Genomic DNA, 25344 nt, shown 5'->3' on the forward strand with positions numbered 1-25344 from the left:
TATTTTATCAAATTGTTGACTAAATTAGTGTAATAAAATTTGTGATTAGAATTTGTTAATGTTTTTATTTTTTCAGATTTTTTTGTGAGTTTAGGATTTTGTTAGGTATTTTATTAAATTATTGAGATTAAATTAGTGTAATAAAATTTGTGAATAGGATTTGCTTTATTAATTTAATGTAAATAGAAATTAAATTAAGTTAAAGTAGGTTAAGTAGGGTAAGATTAAGAGTGCTTGAGCTGTTAAAAAATTTTATTTAGTTTATTGAATTAGTTTCAACTTGTGAATTTAATAAGTTGTCTTTTTTATTAGGATTGTGTTATTTTCTCTGAGATCAATTGGAGTTTGTTTTTTCCATAGTTTGTACATATCTTTTATGTAAAACAAGAGTTGGAAGGAATGATGAGAGGGAAGAATCTTCGTCAGATGGACCAACGTATCCAATATTTATTTCGAAAGGAGTTGCAATGGGCGTAGGTAGTGAATATTAGTTAGAGAAAAAGGAAATTGATACCACACATCTGCACATATGTTGCTTAACTGTGACTATGTTTTACCCTACCTGATGTGAGTTTTTAAGTCTTCGTGATTATTGCATTTAGTAAGAGACTATCTTCGTCATCTAATCAAAACTTCAGTACACTGAAATTTTTTTTTATCCTATTATATCATAGGTTATTCCAAGAAACAAATCCTGATACATCAATGAATAATTTTTTCTTGGTTTAGAGAATACGTCAGGGTGCATCTAGCTGACACAACAGATTAGGAACTACTTGTACTTAATTAGGATTCATCGAATAAAAGCACAAACTACGCAATATACAATGTTAATGGATATTTTCTTTACAATAGTCGGTTGAAAAAAATAGATAACACTGAAATTTGGGTTCGTGGAGATTCAGGGGGTGGTAATTCTGATTGATATGGTGTGTTGCACAATATAATTCAATTAGAGTATTTTTGTCGCACTATGTACAAGATGTGCATGTTTAAATGTCAATGGTATGATTCAAGTTCGTGATAAGGAACACGAAAGTACAAGAACTACAATATCACTGAAGTAAATGTGACCAGAAAATATAAGCACTATGATCCTTTTATTCTACCTCGAAATGCACGACATTTATACTATTTGCTTTATCCAGGGTCATGCAGTCTAGTTGGGTGGTTGTTGTTAAGACTAAGTCAAGAGGTCGCTTCTAGTCTGATGGGACAAAGGGTCAGGAACTTTTTCAAATTGATGACCCAACTCCTTTGAAAATAGTGGTGGATACTGGTGATCCAATCACCCTTAGATCGGCTGTTATGGCCTAGATTATGACATCATTGATCTTAGGGTAGATGACGACACACTACCACTGGATGACGACGATTTTCAAGAAGAAGACGGGATTGATGGAGACAAAGAAGAAGAAGAAGACGAGTTCGATGATTAGGAAATTACCTCAGAAGAGGAGGAGGATGAACTAGAAAAAGAAGATGATCAATCTGAATAAGATTAATATCAATATAGTTCTATCCTAGGTATTTCGTTATCAAACTTTCATTTTGTGTTTACATTCTGTATATTTTATACTTTATATCATATATAAATCACTGTTTTCAGATAAAATACTAATTTACTTGTTGTTAATTGATAGTTGACTATTAATTATTAACTATCGAGGCACATCATAGATTGAAAAAAATATATATAAAAATATTGACGGCACCAGTGAATTTACCGACGAATTTCCACAGTAGCAATGATTCAAATTATTTTAAAAGAAAATAAGAAAACACTTTTCGTCGAATTTTTTTGCCGGTAAAGTGGTACGAAGGCTCAACTTATGGCGCCAACGTTACTGTCAGACTTTTTTTGCCGGTAATGTTCATAAGATTTTGTCTCTGAATCATCATATTTTGACGCTAAATCCGCCGCAAGTTACCAGCAGACAATAAAATTGAGGTTAATCATATTACTAGCGGATTAGTTTTGTTTTTCTATTGGTAAATCTGATGGTACTCAACGTTTTTCTTGTAGTAAAAGAAGAAAAGTGAAGAAGATGACGATGACAACGTCGTCGTTCAAAAAGCGTGTGTATAACAAAAGAACTTAGTTAGTCTAGGTTAAAAAATAACTTGAATGTCTAGCTTTATTATCTTTATTATTATGATTAGTTACTAAGTCGATCACTAACGACTACTAATTAAGATAATTAAGACCTTGAGACACATTTTAGTTATTTGTTTACATGACATATCAATGTTTCTTAGGATCCTAAACGAATCAACTTGACAAGAAGACGTGTGCTACTTCAATTATATAAAGTGCGTGTCTATGCATAATCAATAATCTAATAATGAATGAAATCAAATACCATTCATTTCTTAATCTCATTTATATATCCTCTAATTGCGCATGCACTATATATAGTATATACCCTATATATCATGCAAAGATATAATGTTGATTTGAACCAAAAAAGGCACTAATCTTGATTATCATTAATGACTATACATGATTAGAATTTATTTGGTTGAGGATTTCATTAATGAAACTTGCATGATTAGTTCTTATCTGGTTGAGTATACGTATCCGTATCCGAATATAAAGAAAAAGGAAAAGTATATATTAACCTTAATATTTTATTTTTTTTTATTTTCTAATGAATGAATTCATTCTTATTTTATTATTGTTAATTGGAGAATTTTGCAACTATGACCAATGAAATATTTGTTTATTCAAGAATTATCTTATTTTTATTTTATCAAGTAAAAGACTCAATATAAGAATGCACGAACCTTCTTTAGATATTCTAGTTCAAAGATGATAACAAAAATTCAAGTATTATAAATCACTTGAAGTGAAAGATAGAATATTGAAAATTTGCACTTTTAAGTGGGATATGGGTACCACCCACTGACTTTAACCAAATTCAAGTATAAACAAATATAAGAGATCACATTATCCACTTAATGGGAGTAATTAACAATATAGTTAAAGAAATTAATCATTTGATGAGATTTCTAGTGATTAATAGATCATTTAAACGTGATCATGGAAGAGTGAGTATATAAGTTGTTAAGATTTAAGAGCCAAAGTTGAAATTACAAGTGATGTTTCCACTAAAATAAAATTAACGTATCATCAAAATATTGACCAAAATAAATCCTTGTTAGGTATAACAAAATCCCCCTTTTGTGCATTAAAAAAAAAACAAGAAAGAAAAATCTCTTTAGTCCTTTACTACATATTATCATGCATATTGCCACATCCTTTTAAGTCCCTTTTTTCATTTTTTAGGTAGAATAATGCTATTGAAACCACACATTTAACACCAAACATAGGTTCTCAACTCTTTTTGTTTCAGTTTCTAACTCACATAGTTAAAGTTCTTAATTATTTAGCCAAGTATAATCTGATTACTTATTATGATTCTTTAACTAAAAAGTTGGGAGTTTGAATTCCATCTTAGACAGAAAATATTCCATGACCAATGTTCGCCTAACACATAACCAGAGAATTAATCGATGTGTTAAATGATCATACTACATACATATCAAAAATCACTCACTCACTAAAAAAAAAGCATTTACTGTTTGTAAATAATGACTAAGCTTATATAAATAAATTTTATTACTCAACTATAACAAATTTAATTATTCTATTATGATAAATTTAATAATTTTGCTGACTCATTCTTTTGTTGAAAAAATACATAAATATATACAAATACATAATGATTAATTTTTAATATATACAGAACATTTTCTATTTTCTAAAATAAAGAAAAAGTTGAAACAAATGAGAAGACTACAAAGTTAGGTGTTTAAACATGAATATCTATTAGAGAGTACAACTAGATTTTCCCTTCTAGATATTATATGCTTAATGCTGTAATCTGGTTGTAGATATGTTTCTTCTAATGTTTGGTTGTTGGTAAGAAATAAGTGAGAATAAAGCCAATATATATATATATATATATATACCTAAATAAGTTTTTTGTGTAAAATATTTAACCCCAACCAAACATATCCCAAGTACATTATGTACTAGAGAACAAAATAGCAACCACTTTGAAAAGTTCAAAAAACAAAGGAAAAGAAAACACACAAACTTCTAAACAATACTGAAAGGAAACAACCACTAACTAAAACACTCAACAACCCAATCAAAGATATTAGTTTCAAATTAGAGAGCAAAAGACAGCTGTTGTTACTGCTACAAATCATGACTTGAGAAACTTGGCTTCCCTTTTGAACCAACTTTGTAGGAAAATATAATATAAGGAAATCAATCAAGTTTAGCAACACAAAAATCAAGAACACAATGCACTAACAAAACGTGTTCATCTTCAAATGGACAGCATCATCATATGTTTCTTCTACTACACTCTATACCCAAGAAAAAATCTAAAACAATTAGTACAATGATGAGTTTTGCTAACTAGAACTCAAATTAATGAATAATGAATAATCAAGACATTTTCATATTTCAATACAAATTTCCCTTTCTATCTCATTAGCCAAATAAAGCCTCAAACAGTTTATGAACAATACACATTCTCTTCTCCTATGAACAGGAAAGATTAAAGAACATGTGCACTGACCCTGCAGAACTAGAACAATGTGCAACATTCAAAATGATGTGAAATTGTGTCAATGAAAAATGTAGTTAAATTGTCTGAGTGAGTTTGGCCCAATCAGGATATGGGCATTCATATGTCCAATCAGGGCCAGAGTACTGAATACAATGTAACCATAGACCTTCTTCGTCGGTATCATATCTGCGATCACAAAACCAGAAGGAAATTCGGAATGGAATCATATGAATCATGACTTACTAGATGCTGGCTAACAAACTGAAAATTAACACTAAGCTTCTACATATCATTACAAACTAAACACAACCAAAAACAAAAAATTGGAAAGCATGGGGGAAAAAGTATAAAGTAAAATAGAATAGTATAAAAAACTCATTGGGAGCAATATTGTCATATCTATGTAGAAAGAGCAATATTGTCAACACTGAGGGAAAAAAAAGGATATCATTTGTGATTTGAATGCAGCATTTAATCATAAAGGTTTGTTCTACAACTTACATTACAAACAAGAAGCAAATTTTTTTATTTTTGGGATAAACGGTTCTTACCCTTTTGGTGCCAAATTTGGACAGTTTGTACACATGGGATCAATGCTAAAACCCACATTGGACTTCTCTTCACAATCATTGACGACTTTTTCCTCAATACTTGATGTTAGAGCAGTGGCAGATGTGCAAGCTGATCTATCAGCACTTGAACCTTTACTTGATCGATTGACAGTTTCATCTGATATGTACAGCATGTCATTGGCTATTGGGTGTCCCGAATGCTTTAAATGAACACGAATCTACACCAGGGGCGAGTGTTTGTTAGCATTTATATATTCATATTGTAATAAGTGGACAACGATCAAATGCAGGATGCCTTTGATCCATAGTGGACTTCAGATTTTCAAATGCATCTGTGGTTTTTATTCTATTATCTTTATTCCCTCTATTGGCAATGAATAGAACACTTTCATTGACAAGCAAAGTGTTCGATACAACAATATGGACGTGCAGCAACATTGCTGACGTGCGGCCCACTGAAGAAAGTGTTGTCATTGTCGCAACACATCAATGGTGAGTCAGCACATTCGGCATTAAAAATGCCATATGTTTACATCCACATAGCGGCAAGAGTTCACCTCAACAAAGAACATATCAGACACAAATAGAACCACATATCAAAATCATCACCAGCAGGAAAAATGAAAAAGGGAACCAAAAAAATAAAATCCAACATGCATGTGAATTCTCAGGGGTTCGTATTAATCCAAGCCGGATCGCATATTAACCTGATAGTTTCCTACCTGATGAGTACGACCAGTGATTGGTTCACATAAAACAATACTCTGAGCACCATTAGAAGAAATCCGAGTAAATTTTGTAGAGGCTGCCTTGCCCTTTGCAGAGTCTCTGACCTGCATTAATGAAAGAAATATTTATTCAGATTTATCATGTAAAGTAATTTCCAGACTTTTCATCCCTGAGTTTATTCATCAATAACTGAATGTATCAACTTCATGTTGAACCTCCTAAAAGTATCTGCCAACTTCTTTTTGCTGAGCATTAGTTATCAATTTCATAATTGTAGCTGAATGACTAACTTTTCATAACATGTGAATAAATAGGGCAAGTATTAACCATTAAGTGAATTAGTGGTTAGTCATATCTCTTATGGTTAAAGTGGTAGAAAACAGGGAGGAAGAGTGTTTAGCAGTCCTAAATAATTGCATATATTTTGATGCAGTTGTGACGGATGTTATGCATAAAAAAACATTCGCGAAGTGTTGGAACTAGCTACCAAAACCCTCTGTCAGCTATAGAGATTAAGGTGCTCACCTCCGCTGTGCTCCTCCCTTCCCGAGCATTATAGTCTATATTGGCATCAACAACTAGCTAAAAAGTAAAAACTTAGTCAAGTGAAGAGAAGAGTATCACAATCTTAACTAACAGAACATCGTTTACTTATTTACAGATAAAATCAACAGATGATGTGAGTAGAACTTGAGAATTTGCCCGAGACTTTGATTATTCATGTTTGTTTTGAGATTCTTTAAAAAACACTCCATGTACAATTGTTAAAATAAAAATCAAGTGATCTTTTTTCCTTTAATGTGTCCAAAAACAATGTTTTCAGAACAACTATTCTGGGCTGGCAACTTAGTAATTAGTAAATTTCATAAACAGCAATCCTCTAACGAAGAGTAATACTACATAAATTTCCGCAGCATGACAACACCACTAAAAAAAGGTGCTTCATTAATTTTCTCTATCACAAATATAAATATGCTTACTTTTGCTTTCCAACTCTAGCTTTTAATTAAATTTGCTCCAGCTTGTGATTCGGATTGTGACAAATACATCATTTAATTGCTATATTATATTCAGCTCAAATAACAAAATACCTCATCCTTGGGAAATTCTCCAACTACTCTTGCTATATACTTTTTCCGGACTAAGCCACCTTCAATCTGTAGCAATCAAATTCTACATTATAGTGTACTGGAAAAAGAAAAAATCCAAATGATTTATATGTTATGAACTCATTAGAATGTTGATAACATGACACGAGAAATTGAAATGTTGTTTCATTTCTTCCCCTTTGCTATGGAAGCAAGCCTCACCAAAATTTTGAAAATGTACTTACTTTTTCGAGCCAACAGTTGACAATTACATTATACAAGCATCCCTGTCTTTTAGTATAGGTTACATGATTGTCAACTGAAACTAAATGGGATACTCTTCGCACAAATTGCAGATATAAAACATTTTTCAATAATCAAACTGTCATTTACAAATCTAGTTTGACTGCAAAACCAGCCATCTCTGGACATACCTAAACTTAAGAAATTTAAGCAAAAGTACACATGTAAACTTGCTATATACCCCTTATTAAATTTACATGCAGGCATTGTAACTCTGCAGTTCAGAAAATAGAAAAGACTAACATGCAAGTAAAAAACAGAAAACTTCAATTCACAAAATCAGATTAATTATATTTCATAACTTCATGGTAATAAATACAGAAAGTACCATCAATAGTTCTTTATGTACATCACTTTAACTATAAGGTGCAATATTAAATATTTCAGTCAAATTAGGTTTGCTAAATAAATCATGGCACCTCCTATTTAGTCAAATAATTTCATCATATATTTATATATAGTATTGCTGCACAGTGTATATGTCATGTTCATGTAAAATTACACAAATCCACCATTTATCTGATTTATAGGAAATAAATAGGGAACAACAAATGTGCAAATTTACCTGCTGCCTAAAAATGTCAGCTTTTGAAGCATTTCTGGCTAAAATAAGAAGTCCTGACACAAGGCGATCTAGTCGATGAACAGCTGAGATTATGATGTAAAGCGAAAATGCAGGTACAAATGGATAAAGTCTACAGATCTGGGTTGGTATACCCCCAAACAATAACAACAAAAAGGCACAAGGGAAAGCTATATTTTATGGCCAGGAAATCAAACACCTTATCGGCATATATCATATATGACACTTCTCTTGAAGAAGAAGATGATGATGACGACGACGACATAAAATATATCTAAAAACAGCCTGTTAGGATACGAAATACAGGTGCCAGCCCATGCTCAGCTTGAAGGATGCCAACAACAGTGTTCTTACGATATTGACCACATGGATGAACCTATTTAACAGCTAAAATTCACGGCTTTAGCATCGATGACATACAAATTAAACGCTCAGGTAGAAGCATCTACCATTTCCTTAGGTAACTAGAAGATAACCCAATTAAAATCCAGATATTGTTTTCTTCTAATTGCACGAAGCAATTCAAATTACATAAAAGCATCATCATGTTAATGATTTAATTTAACATGCTAATCTCCATAATCCATCTTCGGCACTCGGCAGATATTATGATAATGAAAACCCAATGCATGTAAAACATTAGGAGAAACAAACATCCTTGTGAAACTGACTAAACACTTGTACACGTAGATATGTTCAGCCACACCTTTGGTGGTAATTGAAAACCCAAAAAAAGATGTCACTACTAACAATTTGCTATTTCTTGTTAAGTCTTATGTATCTTTGGTAGTAATATGAAGGGAATAACCGCTTAACATGAGAGTTATACTGAAAAAGTCATGCCTTGTATGATGGCAACGTTGCATATTCGTGGCAGGTACATACAACAATTTATGCTGTTTTTCATATAAGTTTAGATGAGAACATCATGTGACTAGCAAATATAGTTCACTTTCCCATATTGATAAGTTTATGGTTTGAACAAATGAAGGAAGAATGTTCTCATTCTCTCAACATGTATTTTACTTAAACATGGCAGCTTTAAAACTCGGGGAAAGTAACTAATCCACTTGTTAATGCATACTTACAGGGACAGATGCAGGTTTACAAACAGTCAGCACGTCTAGTTCTTTTTGGAGAATTGGAACCTCACAAGCCATCACAGGCGGTTCATGCCTAAAACCTTTGCAGCATCAGTTTCAAGCTCAATCACTTCTAAACCACAAAAGTAAAAATGCAAATCTTTCAGTGCAAAGACAAACCTGTGTACGAAATGGCTAATCTTCTGTGATGATTTAACTATGTATGAAACTGGTACCCTCTCACCATCAACTTGAATCCTTCCACATTTCACTGCACTAACCTACAACAAGACACTAAATCGTATTAAAAAGCCGCTCTTTCCTTTGGAGGTTCTGCTAAGGGTACTCGTTAATGATACAAAAGGGGGAACTTTTTAATGATAGACATAAAGTTTAAGTTTTCAATAACATGAAATACATAAGTTGTATCCTCCCAACCCCCAACCCCCCCCCCCCCCCTAACTATGAATCTGCCATTTCTTTTAAGGTGGAGACTCACATACAACTGTCTTCGTGTGAAGTTAATAACTGAGAAACGTAGATAATTCGACAATTTTGACTACATTCTCCTCTAACGGTTTTAATCTCTATTTTTAAAAGTTAAAATATTTCTTTAAAGAAAAATGCAAGAAACAAATTTCAAATGCATAATCATGGAGGAATGATATTACTAACTATTAAGGATATTTTGCTTCAAACTAAAAAATGTGAGCAAAAGGGTGGTTATTGTTGCATACTTACATAATATTCATAAGGTCGACCCTTGAACTCTTGGGCGAATAAATCCACAATAGTTTTCCCTGCCCATCGATTCTTAACCTGACACCAGCCAAAAATACACCATTTTTCTAGGGTTTTTACATTACACCGTACATGTAACAGATAAATTGGATTATAATTAATAGATAAGAGAAATAGTAAAAGGAACTAACATGAGCTATGAATTCGAAGTAGTAAGGTTTAACATATCGAATTCCTGCGCCAATTATTTAAAAAAAAAAGGGAATGAAGGTAACAGAGAGTGTGATAAGTAGTTGATGATTATGAATTGAAGGAAATGAAAAGGGTACCGTTTCGGAAGATGTAGTCGTGAGGGTGCGGGGGATTCGCTGGGGTTTGCCACACGATATCCGTTCCCATTCTGATTCCTTCTTCTTCTTCTTCTTCTTCTCTCTTCCTCTTGTTCATGCTATGAGCCTATGATTCCACTGGGTGCGCCAAAAAGCATTCAAGTTTCAAGCTTGGAACTTGGATACTGGATAGTGTCATGCGGTTATCAAAACGACAGTGTTTTGTTTTCAGTGCGGCGTAGTTAAAGCCTCGAGGCAGCGTTTGTTTTCGGAAGGAGGATACTTATACATGTACAATTTGGTGACTAGAGATATAAATATTAAATACATTGTTTTTGAGATAATTTTTTATATTTTTATATTTATTTTTTTATGAAAGATAATAATAGACACAAAATTTATAAGAAGGACCCAGATTTTTTTATAAAATTTTTTTTTTGTTCAGAGATATTTTTTATTATTTTATCGTTATCTATTTTTATTTTTTTATTGCATTGTTTTTAGAGAGGTAATTTTTTCTTCCTATTCTTTTTCTATTTTTTTCTTTTTTAAGTATCATCTTCTTTTTATAAAATTATTTATTGGGGTAGATAATTTTTTTTTGTCGTTTTTATTTCAATACCATTTTAACCTTATATTATATTATTTAATTTATAATAAAAATAATTAATCTTAAAACTTTTTAAAAATAAATATTATCAAAAATAAAATTAATCTTTTAAAATATTTAAAAAAATTATAAATTGTAATTGATTTTATATAATTTAAAGAAAAATCAGTTTTTTTGAAAAAAAATCAGTTTTTAAATTAAAAAATTAGTTTTTTAAATAAAAATAAATTTTTATGTGCAAAAACTAATTTTTTTTTATAAAAATGAATTTTTTTAAAATTAATTTTTTATTTAAAATTAATTTAGCTTATTAATTTAAATAAAATTTTTTATTAATCAAATTTAGATTTATTTTTTTGTTAATCTTAATCATATGTATTTCTATATATTAATAATAAATTTAAAAATAAAATAATTATATTTATAAATTTTATTTTAATATAAATACTAGTATATTTTTTATTAAAATTTTTTGCCTTTTCAAACACTTTTTTCAAGTTCTGTCTGTACTCCTACATACTCATCCTTTATTAAATTAGTTTGTACTTAATGTAGAAAATTTAGAATCACATGGCTATTTTAGTCTTGTCCATGTGTATCTAAACATAATATTAGATATTACATTAGTGTCTTGTACATCGTATCCAAACATAATACACAAAAGATAATTTTTAGTATCTCCATCATATTGTTTCTGTCTCAGTGTCATATTCTATCCTGTCTTTAAAAACAAACGTAGAACGACATCGTTCTATAAGTTGTTTTCGTTATGACTACACATGAACATATCAAATTATTTTATAATATTTAATTATTAATTTTACATGAATATAATTATTGTTTCAGGGCTTATCTAAGAACCAGATGATTGGACTCAAAGGGAAGGCCCAAATGATTGAGGATGGGTTTTCGACTAGCTTTACGTTTGGGAGCCGCTGTCTGAGTTGTGTGTTTTGAAGAATGGGGGGTGGTACCTGCAAAAACACTCCGATGCCTAAGTCAGCAAGGAGTTAAGCAGGATTTAAAAATTGGAACTTAATTTTATTTGAGTGTGTCAGTATATATATAGAGATGGTGAACCAATAACCACAGTTGGAGTAGTTCCACTTCTGATGGTGGATAAGCGTCCATTTATCTTAGGGTTGTTGAGATATCTCTTCTAGAAGTGGGTGAGAGATTTTAGGAGGCAGTTACTTATTTGAATAAGTTCAACTGCCAGCTCATGTTGAATCCGACCTCTTTTGGAGAAGTCGGGTGAGCAGTGAAGGCCAACCCTTTGGATTGAGTCTTTTGAGCTTAATTGGGTCTAGCCATTGCATTGGGTCAAGGTAGGAACAGTGCCCATACTCAAGTCCGATCTCTTATTTGCGAGTTGGATTCGAGTATTAATTGAATTCGGGGATGTTTAAGTCGGGGTTAGCTTCAATCCCTTTGTGTTAGCATGAATCCTAGAAATTTTCTAGCCTTCACTGCAAAGGTGCATTTATGGGAATTTAGTCTCATCACGTGTGCTCTTATGGTGCCGAAGACTTTCGAGAGATCGTCCAAGAGGCAGGCGTCATCCTTGGTTTTCACCAGCATATCGTCTACGTATACCTCCATTAACTCTCCCAGATGAGGTGCAAACACCTTATTCACCAGCCTTTGATATGTGGCCCCCTGCATTTTTATTTTAATCCAAATGGCATGACCACGTAGCAATAATTTGCCCTGGACGTGATGAACGACGTCTTTTCTTGGCCAGGCTTGTACATCGGAATTTGGTTATACCTCGAGTAAGCATCCATGAATGACAAGTATTGATACCCCGAGTTGGAGCCCACTAGGATATCAATGTTTGGTAGATGATATGGGTCTTTTGGACATGCCTTATTCTTTCCGACGTCTTGTCCTATCTGTATCTCTTCAGTCTTTCCTCCAGGCTGTGGTCGTAACTCTTCTTTAACTCAGACTCATCCGAGCTCAACGGTGTTGACTTCTTTGCCTTTACCACTTAGGTTAAAGCTTTCGTTGTAACACTTTCTCGTCAACTTCTGATCTCTCCTGATGGTGTCAATCCATTTCGGTGTTGGGAACTTCATGAAAAGATGGGGGTAGAAACCACTGCTCGAAGTCGATTTAGGGTTGTTCTGCCTATCAGGGCGTTATATGCATAAGTTACATCGACGACAATGAAGTCAATGCTTAGGGTTTTGGATTTTACCCCCTTTCCAAAAGTGGTGTGTAGAGAAATGAAGCCCAATGGTTTAATGGAAGTGTCCCCTAATCCGAAGAGAGTGTCAGGGTAGGCTCTTAACTCCTTCTCGTCCAGTCTCAGCTTGTCGAATGCTGGCTTGAACAGGATGTCTGCCGAGCTCCCTTGATCCACTAGAGTTATATGTAGATAAGCGTTAGCGAGAATCATGGTGATTACTACTGGGTCATCGTGCCCAGGCACAATACCTTGTCCATCTTCTTTGGTGAAGAAAATGGTTGGAAGGTCGGGTCCTTCATTCCCGACTTGGTAGACTTATTTCAAATGTATTTTTCGAGATAATTTGGTCACCCATCCTCCTGCAAAGCCTCCAGATATCATATGAATATGTCGTTCGGGGGTTTGTGGGGGTGGACTTCTTCGTCCGTGACCTTCATCGTCTCTTTTTCTCTTCACATAATTGTCCGACCTTTCTATGATATATCTGTCTAATCGACCTTCTCTGGCCAGTTTTTCTATCACATTTTTCAGATCGTAGCAATCATTAGTGGAGTGTCCATACAACTTATGGTACTCGCAGTATTCATTGATGCTTCCCCCCTTTTTGTTCTTGATTGGTCGCGGGGGAAGTAGCTTTTCAGTATGACAAATTTTCCTATAAACATCGACTAGAAAAACTCGTAGGGGAGTGTAAGAATGATATCTTATGGGCCTCTCGGACCCGACTTATTCCTTTTTCTTGGGCTCCATCTCCTTTTCCTTTGATTGGTTGGAGTGCCCTAGTCGCCAGTTGGGTTCTTGTAACATGACGTTTTCTTCCATATTGATGTACTTTTCAAACCGTTTTTGTACATCACTCAAGGAAGTCGGGTGCCTCTTTGAGATGGACTAGGAGAAAGGTCATTTTTGGAGTCCATTAACGAGGCCCATTATTACTGCTTCAGTAGGTAAATCTTGGATTTCCAAGCACGCTTTGTTGAACCATTCCATGTAGTCTCTCAGGGGTTCTCCAACCTCCTGTTTTACTCCTAGTAGGCTAGGAGCGTGCTTGACCTTGTCTTTTTTAATTGAAAATTGCTCGAGGAACTTGCACGAGAGATCATCGAAGCTGGTTATCGACCTTGGGGGGGAGGCTATCAAACCACTTCATGGCCACCTTTGTTAGGGTTGTCGGAAAAGCCTTACAACGAGTGGCATCTGATGCGTCGACTAAATACATCCGACTTTTGAAATTACTGAGGTTGTGCTTCGGGTATGTCGCCCCATCATACAGGTCCACATCGGGGCTTTTAAAGTTTCTGGAAACTTTAGACCTCATGATATCCTCAATGAATGGGTCTTCTTCTCCTATTGGAGTGTCTTCTCGATCTCTGCAGAAATTCTTATTTCGGAGATTGGATTCCAGCCTTGAGAGCTTTTCTTCAAGCTCTCTTTGTCGCTCGATCTCTCTCCTTAGGCTTCGTTCCGCTTCACACTGTCGTTCCAACTCATGTTCTAGCTACTCTAGCCGATCTTGGTGACCACGTAGTAGTCCCATTAGGTCAGCAGAGTGGGGCTGTCCATCTTTTCCGGACTGATGAACTTTAGAGAAAATCCTCTTTGATCCCTGGGTTTGGAGGGACCTTCGCCGTGTTGTCCTTCCGTTTGTTTTTAGGGATATTATTGTCCTGTCATTGTTAACCACGTCTTGGTGTTCGTGCTCATACTTCGATGCGGTGTGTCCATCTTCTTGTTGGTCGTCTGCCATCACTGGTTGATCTTCCAAGTTCCTTGGCAACGGCGTCAATGTTCCGGGACTTACCTAGAACCGGATGATTGGACTCAAAGGGAAGGCCCAAATGATTGAGGATGGGGTCTCCGACTAGCTTTGCGTTTGGAAGCCGCCATTCGAGTTGTGTATTTTGAAGAATGGGGGTGGTACCTACAAAAATACTCCAATGTCTAAGTCAGCAAGGGGTTAAGCAGGTTTTAAAGATTAGAACTTAGTTTTACCTGAGTATGTTAGTGTATATATAGATGGTGAACCAATAACCACCATTGGAGTAGTTCCACTTTTGATGGTGGATAACCGTCCCTTTATTTTGGGGTCGTTGAGATATCTCTTCTAGAAGTGGGTGAGAGATTTTAGAAGGCAGTTACTTATTTGAATAAGTTCAATTGCCAGCTTATGTTGAATCTGACCTCTTTTAGAGAAGTCGGGTGAGCAGTAAAGACCAACCCTTTGGATTGGGCCTTTTGAGCTTAATTGGATCTGGCCATTGCATTAGATCATGGTAGGAACAATTATATATGAGTCTTTATTTTTAAATTTATGAATTATAATTAATTATACTATATATAAAGTAGTGAAAAGACAAAAGTTAAGGTAAAAAGAAGAGAGAAATTTAAAACATAAGTTGATTATTAATAAAAAAATTAATATACGGACATACGCAAAAAAAAAAGAAAAAAAATGAGAAAACAGAAAAAAGACATTATATTAGAAAAGAGAAAATATTTTAAAAAATAGTTTATTAACCTCTATTTTTTAAAATTATTTTTAGGTGGCATCTATATTAAAATATTATCAAAGTTGTTAGTAGTTAAGTTAGTAATGTTAGTAGTTAGTAGATGGATATTTATGAGACTAGTTGGTAATATTTTTATAAATAGAGTGATTTTTGTATCATGTAACAACAACTTCATTATCTTCACAAATAATATTATATTCTTATTCTGCTCTTTTCCCAAAAATTTAACATGGTATTAGAGTTATGGTATCCTTTTTGAAAAGGATAAGCCATTAATTTTTTGGTGAAAAATCACCATACTTCTTTTTCAAACTCAAATAATCAGTCCCCAATATCTTCTTCCTCTCTAATAGCAGAATCATCTTCTAACGTAGCACAAGATCCCACTAGTCCGTTCTATATTTGTTCTCCTCTAAATTAATCCTCTGTTTTCAATATGGAGCGTTGCAATAACCCAGTGTTGTCTTTGCTATTTCATTAATTCATTCCCTCTCTCCCACTGTTACCCAAAATTATGGTAATTGAGATATGAAACGCGTCTTCACGTGCCTCTCAAAGTTTGTTGTCACTGTCACTTCTTTTTCTTCCTACTCCTTTTTGGTTATCTCACTCTTGTCTCACTCTCAAACACAGAAATAGAGCAAAAATCCTATTACTCCTTTCCATCAGAATCGCCGCCCCGCGACACACGCCTCTTCCTCCTCTGTATCACCGTACGTTGCTCACGTCTTCCCCTAACTAGACCAGAGGACCTGTTCCTCCTCTTTGTCATGACAGGCCCACGCCGCACCTCTCTCTTCCTTGCGTCTCGCACTACACGCCTCTTTCTCTGCGTTATCGCGCTGCACGCCTCTTCCTTAACCATCTCATCGAAACTTAACAAAGTTAGAGATTATTGACATCTTCCATCCACAGCTTGCGAGAGCATATTAAAATATTATCAAAGTTGTTAGTAGTTGAAAGTTAAGTTAGTAATGGTTAGTAGTTAGTAGATAATATTTATGAGGTTAGTTGGTAATATCCTATAAATAGAATGATTCTTGTATTATGTAACAACAACTTCAATGCAAAAATTTGACTATCTTCGCATATAATATTATATTTTTATTCTGTTTTTCTCCCAAAAATTTAACAATTCATGTGATACTTATTAATCTATTTTTGTGTGGATGATATTTTTAAAAGAATCACATAATGATTTAAATGATAAGTTAAATTTGTAGATATAAGTTTTAGAAATATATATTTACGTATAAATTATATTAAGAAGGACTAAAGAAGTATATGAAGTTTTAATTTTTGCACCAAAAGAGAAAATATTAACATAAAAGTAAAATTGGAAAAAATTATACTAAAAATAAAAAATTTAAATATATTAATTATATTATTTAAGAAAAAATTAAGATAATGAAGAAGTAGAAAACGATATAAATCATATGATTAAAGTGAGTTGGTCAGAATAATAGTGTGCTAAGTTTTATATGCAATAAAAAAATATATTTTAAAATTTAAAAGTCTTGTGTGATAAAAATTAAACATAATTTTAAGCTAAAATGATGATTTTTAAATAGATGAATAATCATACATACAAGGAGAAAAAATAATCATGTGAGTATTAGAATTTGTGACATTTAAGTTAAAGCATGCATTATTTTTTCTTAATGCAAAATCTAAGTAGACACACACAATTAAGAAAAAAAAATCCAAGTCTTCTTCTATCCAAAGTCTTCCTCCTAAATAGAATTTGTGACATTTGTCCGTCATATATTTCCTATTATTATTATTATTATTATTATTATTATTATTATTATTATTATTATTATTAGAAAATAAATAAATTATTTTTTAATTTTTTAATTTAAAAATATTTAAATTTGTAGATAATAAAAAATGTAATAACGTTTTTAAATTTTTTAAATGCGAAATATTTAAATTTTTCATATTTTACGGAAGACTTAAATGTTAGATAATAAAAAATATTTTTATATTTTTAATTAGTAAATCACTTATTTATATTCTAGATAAAAAATTAGGATCTATTTGTCCTTTGTTACTATTATTATTATTATTATTATTATTACAACAAAAACACTGTCGAAGAAGAAAAGAGAAGAGGAACAAGAAGAGCATTTTCGCTTCGTTCCCAAATCCCCAGAGAAGTCAAACTAAGTCTTCCTCTGAGAGAATCACTGATCCACCAAGGCACTTTACAAATTCCAATTTTTTATTTCTTTTTTTTTTCACAATTTTTATTCTTTTTTAACTTTTGGGTCTTCTTAGTTCTTAGTTCTTCTGTTGCTTTTGGTAAATCAAAAATCAAAGTTCAAATCTTTGGGTAAGTTTTTCTCTCTGTGTGTATGATTATGATTACAAAATTACAGATCCACTTCAATTGAAAATTTTTAGGAACTGGGTTTGGAGAAGAAAAGTGAATAGTGAAGAAGGAGAAGAAATTGAAATTGGAGTGAAATGCCGGAAGAGGAGTTGGTGGACATAAAGTTCAGATTGTACGATGGGTCTGATATGGGGCCATTCAGGTACTCTTCAGCAGCCACAGTTGATGTTCTCAAACAAAGGGTTGTCTCAGATTGGCCAAAAGGTTCTAACTTCATCATCACTTGTTTACTTTCCCCCTGAATTATGCTTTTTTTTTTGGGTGTTTTGATGCTGCTTAGTGTTTATGTCCATTTTTGGGTGTTTGATTTTGCGTTTTTCACTTGTTGAGCTATATTAGTTGCTGTATGTTCATGATTATTGATTCATATGAGTAGGGGAATGCATTGATATGTCGAATTTTAATGTTTGATACTATGTTTTATTGTTTCTGATAAGTTTGTCATTTTATGTGTGATCATGTGATGTAAATATGCATATCAGGCTTGTGTAATTAGTTAATTTTGGGAGTTTACAGTTGGATTCAGCATTTGTAAGTCTCTTCTTAAAGCTAAATTATGGTAGCTTTGGTTTCTTTGGCTTCTGTAGTTATTTTGTCAAGTAAAATTTGATTCGGCTGGTATCATTCGATATATATAAAGGGAAAGAATGAGGTGGTGATCTTTTGTTTTCCCTCAAGGTCCCAAAACACTTCCTCGCCGAAACTCTCAGCAGCCAGGAGGAAGTGTTTTTGCATAGATTTCAACTACTGAACAAACAGGAGGGAACCCCTCCATTCCTTAAAACATGTAAAGAAGAGGAAGTCCGTCCTCCTTCACACACTCTTTCATTTTCCTTTTGTGTCCCCTCTTCTGAAAAGCATCCAAAATTAGGTTTTGGCTGCACCAAAGCTTCCATGCTTTCGTTCCTTTTCCTTTCCAATCCTCTTCCATACATTCTTTTTTGCAGTGTTTTAGTCCCAACAGTCATTCATCATACATGCCTTAGTTGGTGCAACAACACCACACCTATTTAGGAATTAGGATATGGATGTCAATTCCTATGTGAAGCATGATATTGCAAGATGCATGTTTCATCACAAATTTCTTGCTTATGAATAGAAAACTTTTGTTTTGCTTATACCTTTACAAGTATTACATTTGATTTTGATAATTTGAACTCTTTCTTTGACCTTGATAACAACTAGCTCCTATTCACATAAGGGAAGAAAGAAAAAAAAATCTGTGTATATTACTATTGGAACTAATATTCCAGCAGGGAAATTCAACTTCAGAAGCTTGTAAAGTAAGATTATCCAGCATGGAAATTCAACTTCCACCATGTATATTACTATTGGGCATAAATGACCATTCAAATTTTCTCACCTAGTTAGCTTAACAACCTCTTCTTGTTTCTACTCCCATTCTTTCATAAAATTTGATGAAATTTTTTGCCTTAGTAGGCTTGGGGTTCCTATCAAAATCCCCTTTCAAAATCCATCATATCCTCAAGGTGAAATGTAGGAAGTCCCCGTTGAATGTAAGATCCAACGAGTTTTCAAAGCGTGGGAGGTTCTGCCATTTGACCTGTAATTCCTGCTGACTTGTTAACTTTCTCTGCCATTTATTCCCACTTGACCTTTTCATTGGCTTCATATAATATGGATCATAAAAGCGTGAATTGAATTTTCAATTCACTCTATTGGCAAGGACTGCAACTTATAAAGCTGTATCTTTATATAAACTTTCTTCCCAATTTCCAGCTTTGACTATTTTATGTATATGCACCTGAACTTTCATCCTGTTTTGAGGAAAGAGCTCCTTATTTTTATGCATTTTCTGATTTTGATCTTGCAGCAGTTGGTTCATACCTGTATCAAATCTTGAATAGGTTAGCTTTTGAGGTTGAATTGTAATTGGTGTCATACCAATATTCTGGACAACTCAACCACTGGCTGACTCTCAGGTTTAAAATCAGAAAGACACCTAAGTACTTACCACTTCGGATTGTCCATTGATGGAGGGTGGTAGCAGTAGTGAATCAAAGCTTACCCTTTGCAGGTGAGCAGTGCAACAAAATGTGCAAATTTGGTGAGTTGATTCACCAGCACCATTACAGTATCCAAGCTCATAATAGTCTTTGGTAGCCCTCATAGCAAAATCCATATACAAATCAGTCCATGTATTAGCTAGAATAGGTGTGGGAGGCTTTATGGAGAAAGTGCTAAATATGTAGCCCTTCAAAATACAATAGGGTTGATATTCTTCTGTAGTTTCTCTGAAATTTGGAGTGACCCCTTGAAAGTGAAGTGAGTCATGGGATTCTCTCTATTCTTGCATTAACAAATGGATTTTCTAGGATCCCCTAGGTAATTCTGCCCTACTTCAATTTCCCTTCTGCACTCGGAGACCTTGACGGGAGTTTGGATTAATAGTAACTCTTGCATAATACTAAAGTTTCTCATCTGTGATCAAATCTTCCTCTATTCCCAACTGAAAAATGTCCTTGGTGTTAGGGACTTGGGTATTCTGCAGTGCCCAAAGTCCCACATCAGGTAGTATGGGATGTTTGATGTTGTATTTAAAGAGAATGGTTCTTTCCCCTCAATAGCTAACTTTTAAGTTGTGGTTTCCGACTTTCTTAGGTACTTAACACACAGTTAATTGGGTCATAGGTCAAGCAATCTTACCATATGTTTTTTTAAGTAACCTCCTATAGTACTGTTAACTGAAGGATTCCTCCCAACCCTTTTCAAACTTGTGGAGGTTGGCTCCTCCTCTATGGCTTACATTTTCTTGGGGTAAGTTGCCACCCTTTAATGAAGATTTGCTCCTAGATGCACCAGTTTAACCTGCCTGAAGCTGCAAGTTATTCTATTGTTAATAAGTGACACTGTCTTATCAGCTGCAAAACTAATCTCAATTCTCAAATCTTCTCTATATGCTTCATATTCTTGCTGTATATAAGCATGTCATCCAAAAATACCTAGTCAGATCTCCTCAACCATGGCTTGAGAACAAATTTTGTAAGACATCCCTATGACGGGTATTATGAGTTTTTGGTTATGCCAATTGGTTAATAGCTTAAATAATTCCCATTCCTCTTCCAAATTTCAGGCATTAGTGGATTTTGGTTATCAAGCCATGTGTAAGGAGATTTGCCTTAGTATATCATGAAGCTCATCGAAGATTGAAATTTTGAAATTTTTCTGGTATTATGCCTTATAGCTCTAGCATGTAACACTTCAGCCACTTTGTTCTCAGACTCATTCTTTTGGTAGTGAGGATATCTTTGGAGTTTTTTGGTTGGGATTTCATCCTCCTTTAATATAATAGCATTGTTTTACTCTCTTATAGGTCTTAATCTTGTAAGTTAGATTAAGTCTTGGAATTCATGTAATGCTTGTGGCACGTCTTAGAAAGAAATTGATGACCCTTGGGCTGATGCTTTTGGATGAGGTAACTAATCGAATTGGATCCTCTCAAGCAAAATCCATATGACCAAGTCATGTTATTTTACACCGTTGATTATACTCTTATGCATCCCACACATGCTTTCACCTTCGTGATCAATGCTAAAAGAAACAATACAGGACTTGATCATGTGAAATTTCGAATGAAAAAATTCCATTCTCATTAAAGTAATACTTCTCTTCATTCTCTTTCAACACCATTGTGGTTTTCTATAAGATTTAGATTCTGCATAAGGCAGGATAACCCTCAAGAGTCATGTCTTCCCTGCTTCATTCATGAAGTTCCGGCTCTTGGAAGTTATCTTCTCCCCCTCCAAGAATCGCCTACAAGTCAAGAACAAGAAGTACCTTCATCCCCTCAAGCTTCATTTAGGGGAAACAGATGTTATATTATCTTACACTACCAGCACTTTCAAATTCCATCTCCTTTTTGTTTATCTTTTTTGTGTTTTTTTGGTCATTCCTACCTCCATTATGAATGAACTAATACTTTCTATTGACAGTCTGAATTCTTCAATAACTTTGGTTGCCAAACAATTGCTTTAAGCACCACTAAGGATTTGATATGATCCATTCCTTTGATTTCACCCTACCTTTGGTTGTAAATCCCATAAACTTTAGAAAGAGCCAGTAATTTTTGGTGCCTTTCTCAACAATAGAGCTCTTGGGTTTTAGCCCGTTGTTCCTTTCCCTTATACCAGCATCAAATGGATGGGTTAAGGGACATATCCCTGCCTTTTGCTATACTACAAACCCAAGGCCCTCCTTTGTCTTTTTATGTCAATCTTAGGACCATAAGAAATTATGTCGAACTAAAATACATGATATCAAATAAGAAATAACACACAATACATATTTTTCTTGGCCTAACTGAAATGGAAATTTTGCTTGCAAAGTTCTTCACTTTGCTATCATGCATTTCAGATTGAGGACCCTATGAAATTCCCTTATTTCCCCGAATAGATGTTATAAGGGGGGAATTAATCATGGTTATCCGTAACAAAATGTGGTATTTACTGATTCAATCAACTTGTTTACAAATGATTATTTGTGTGGCTGAATTGGGTTCTTGTTTACACCTTATTTAGAATAAGGTATAGCTATAGTTGTATAAAGCTCTTATCCTGAGTATCATTCTTATGGAGTATCTTTCCTTCTATTTAGTTTCATGTTCTCTCATTTTTTTTCCCCATTTGATTGTAGGCAAAACAGTCACCCCAAAGGCAGCAAATGAAGTGAAATTGATTAATTCTGGTAAAATATTGGAAAACAACAAGACTGTTGGTCAATGTAAAGTACCATTTGCTGATGTTGCAGGCGGTGTCATAATAATGCATGTTGTTGTACAGCCATCTCCTGCAAAAACAAAACCTGGTACGTTTGTATTGATTTATACATATATGAGTGCACCAGTTTTAGTAACATTAAATTTGGGACATCAGATATTTTTACTTTTTTTATCATTTATCTAATTGTTTACATCAATTACTGCTGTTTATATATCATATTTGTTTGAATATTTGTTCTTTTTGGCGGTGGTTATTAATTTAACATGTCCCCTAATATTCATTGATGGATTGGTTTAAGCTCCTCTCCAGAGTATTTCAAATTTCAATTTTTTTAAATCAAATAGATAATGTAAAGCTGGAATAAAACCATAGTTTGTGGGAGCACCCTACTCATTTCCATAGATTTCAACAGATGGGATCTTTTTTTTCTTTTTAAGTTTTCTTTTCATGCCAAAATTTGGGTCAAGAATGTCAAAGGAAACTAGGTGGTGATAACCAAAATTAATATAGGTCATGCAGATGCATGTGACAGGCTTTTGATAATACCATTTTTTCACCATGACATTCTAACCTGATTTATAATATCAAGTGCTAGTTTTAGGTATGAACAAGCTGGTCAATATTTTTGTGTCAATGAGAATCTTTATTTTTCCACATTTGGAGCAGTTTGTATAGGAAGCAAGGAATCTTCAGTTCTTTCGATCTGAAATGTCAATAACAAATGCCAAAAAAGTAGCATATGAATGGGGGAGTTATCATGTTTTTGTGTTTATCCTCCTATTCTGTATATGGTGGTCAGATACCATTTTATGCAAAATTGGTTATCATATATTACTTCTTGAAACAGATTATTTGCCACACCATCCAACCACTGCTTCTGATTTATTATTGATTGCTGTTTTTGGGTTATATTTTCAAGTCAAACAATAATGTAGCTCTTACCATTGTTCCATTGTGCACATTTCTTTCTTTGGTTAAGTGATGCATCATAATGGGGTAAGGCTTTTTTCTATTGTTATTTTTTCTATTCTAATAATGTGGAGGGTAAGGAGGAGAATCATTCATCATAAACTTTAAAATTATGCAAATTAATCCCTCGGAATTGCCCGAATGTGCAAAATCGTCATGTTGGCAAATTTTCCATTAATTTTTCACAAAGTTTAGGTTGTCAAACTTACATATTTAGAGAAGGGAGTGTTTTGCACATAATCCCAAGTTCAAGGGGAGGTGTATGCTACACTTATTTTAGATAAGATGCACATTTAGGAAAGTTTAGCATCTGTTTGGTTTGAGTTTTTTATTTTCAATGTTTTCTGTTTTCAGGATTCGGTAAAGAAAAAATTGAAAATAGTAAAAATGGGATATTGTTATTTCCACTGTTTTCAACTTTTTCTTCGTAAAATTCAAAAAACAGAAACACTAAAAATGAAAATAGAAATCAATTAACATTTCGTGACTAAACTACATATGGTGTAAAGTTTAACAAGGGATGAAGTGTAATTAACCCTAAAATATTAGAGGTTGATAGTCTAATAAACACTTTACACTAATAGTACATCTCAAGATTATGAAGATGAAAGTTTGAATTCACATGTGATGGGGGCATTGAGGAGTGCTTTTTGCATGTGATCAACTGTAGATTTATGCTTTAATTTGAAGGATTGCAGAAACTGTCCAGAATGACATTTTTCTTTTTCTTGTATATCATTTCATGAACAGAAAAGAAGATTGATGATTCACCCAAGAAGATTGTCTGTGCTTGTTCCATTTTGTGAGGACAATCTGGTTTCATATTTTGGGACATCCTCAATCCTTAATTCATCAGTATCAAGTATCATCACCACTGGTAAACTACAGAAATCATCAATATGCTTGGACCAAAAAAAAAGGAAAAAAAAAAAACAAACTCGTGTTTTCAGTTTTCAACATTCAATGTGTAAAGTATGTGTATACATATATAGTTTTTTATAATATTATATTATGATGATGGAGGATACCCTATCACAAAAAAGAAGTGTCTTAGTAGTTGTGACTTTCTCAAAAAATGTCATTCTTTCATTACAAAGTTCTGAAGAATTGATGATGACATAATAGCCGCTTATTGCTACCATTCATTGGGTATGATGACGTTTTGTTAAACATGTGTATGGGTATATTGGTAAGTCTCAGGAATTCTATTCTTAGGCAGTATTTGACTATTAATGGCCCTAAAAATGAAAAAGAAAAAATACAAATCAAAGATGAATTACATTAACTTTTTTGAGATTTAGACTTTTTTTTGGTTGGTCACAATATTCCTCGGCTTGATGGGCCAATGATTAATCCATGCTGCGGATCTAAACTTTATTTAAGGATATGTTGCTCGCTAATGGGTTATTGTATGTACAATGCGGGATTTAAACTCTCAATATTTGCTTAAACGGATGAGTGAGCTGACTATTCGACTAATCCAAATTGGTTTTGGATTTTCTGATATTTAGACTTAACACCGTTGTTTCTTTATACTTGTTATTACCATGATGTTGACCTCACTTAGTGTACGCATATTAAATCAAAATTTCCAAGTGTATTTCTACTTAATTATAGGTCTATATAATACACCCTAATTGATCTACAAATTCAAATATCTATAATTAAGAAGGTGCATTGGAATGAATATTCCAACTTGAAATCATGATGGATGGAGTTGAACTAAAGTTGTAGCAATGATATAGTAATATAGTATTATAATGATGATGTAACGTGTGCAACATCATATGAAGATAGAGCAGTTGATGTAACATGAACCAAACCTGTTATGAAACCAACATTTTCGTACCTTCATTCTGATTTCTCGCGTGTACAATTCATGCTATATTCGTAAATATTGGCAGTAAATAAGAT

General features: G+C 33.5%; 2 protein-coding genes across 9 annotated transcripts; one reads left to right on the forward strand and one right to left on the reverse strand.

Moving 5' to 3' along the window:
- Positions 1–4330: 4330 nt before the first annotated feature.
- On the reverse strand, positions 4331–10255 carry LOC130945173 (RNA pseudouridine synthase 7). 4 transcript variants are annotated; one of them, XM_057873868.1, is made up of 12 exons: positions 10014–10255; positions 9876–9919; positions 9685–9762; positions 9124–9224; positions 8950–9037; positions 8159–8237; positions 7844–7926; positions 6979–7044; positions 6413–6469; positions 5881–5991; positions 5138–5376; positions 4332–4772 (listed from the first exon to the last, which is right to left on the reverse strand). In XM_057873868.1, the coding sequence occupies exons 1-12, from the start codon at positions 10129–10131 to the stop codon at positions 4661–4663; spliced, it is 1176 nt and encodes a 391-aa protein (XP_057729851.1). In that variant the 5' UTR covers positions 10132–10255; the 3' UTR covers positions 4332–4660. The 4 variants fall into 4 exon arrangements, with proteins under 4 accessions (XP_057729852.1, XP_057729851.1, XP_057729853.1 ...); XM_057873870.1 differs by having other exon boundaries at positions 9124–9219; positions 10014–10053; XM_057873869.1 differs by lacking the exon at positions 9876–9919 and having other exon boundaries at positions 4331–4772; positions 9685–9791.
- A 7110-nt stretch (positions 10256–17365) lies between these two features.
- On the forward strand, positions 17366–24413 carry LOC130944543 (membrane-anchored ubiquitin-fold protein 3). Of its 5 annotated transcripts, none has more exons than XM_057872901.1 (4): positions 17366–17529; positions 17734–17926; positions 22376–22546; positions 24181–24413. In XM_057872901.1, exons 2-4 carry the CDS (start codon positions 17797–17799, stop codon positions 24234–24236), a joined length of 357 nt encoding a protein of 118 aa, XP_057728884.1. In that variant the 5' UTR covers positions 17366–17529; positions 17734–17796; the 3' UTR covers positions 24237–24413. The 5 variants fall into 5 exon arrangements, with proteins under 5 accessions (XP_057728884.1, XP_057728885.1, XP_057728881.1 ...); XM_057872902.1 differs by having other exon boundaries at positions 17381–17529; positions 17709–17926; XM_057872900.1 differs by having other exon boundaries at positions 17402–17662; positions 17709–17926.
- The last annotated feature ends 931 nt before the right edge of the window (positions 24414–25344 follow it).

This window comes from Arachis stenosperma, chromosome 8 (assembly GCF_014773155.1).
Source record: "Arachis stenosperma cultivar V10309 chromosome 8, arast.V10309.gnm1.PFL2, whole genome shotgun sequence".
Taxonomy (NCBI): domain Eukaryota; kingdom Viridiplantae; phylum Streptophyta; class Magnoliopsida; order Fabales; family Fabaceae; genus Arachis; species Arachis stenosperma.

What these genes read in the sequence shown, in the direction of transcription:
- LOC130945173 (XM_057873868.1), bottom strand. Translation starts at nt 10,131, where the DNA reads ATGAACAAGAGGAAGAGAGAAGAAGAAGAAGAAGAAGAAGGAATCAGA. An exon ending in TGGGCTGGCACCTGTATTTC is followed by an intron (nt 7,927 to 8,158) that starts GTATCCTAACAG and finishes TCATAATCTCAG; the next exon opens with CTGTTCATCGACTAGATCGC. An exon ending in CCAAATTTGGCACCAAAAGG is followed by an intron (nt 4,773 to 5,137) that starts GTAAGAACCGTT and finishes TTGTGATCGCAG; the next exon opens with ATATGATACCGACGAAGAAG.
- LOC130944543 (XM_057872901.1), top strand. Translation starts at nt 17,797, where the DNA reads ATGCCGGAAGAGGAGTTGGTGGACATAAAGTTCAGATTGTACGATGGG. An exon ending in TGTCTCAGATTGGCCAAAAG is followed by an intron (nt 17,927 to 22,375) that starts GTTCTAACTTCA and finishes ATTTGATTGTAG; the next exon opens with GCAAAACAGTCACCCCAAAG. An exon ending in TCCTGCAAAAACAAAACCTG is followed by an intron (nt 22,547 to 24,180) that starts GTACGTTTGTAT and finishes TTTCATGAACAG; the next exon opens with AAAAGAAGATTGATGATTCA.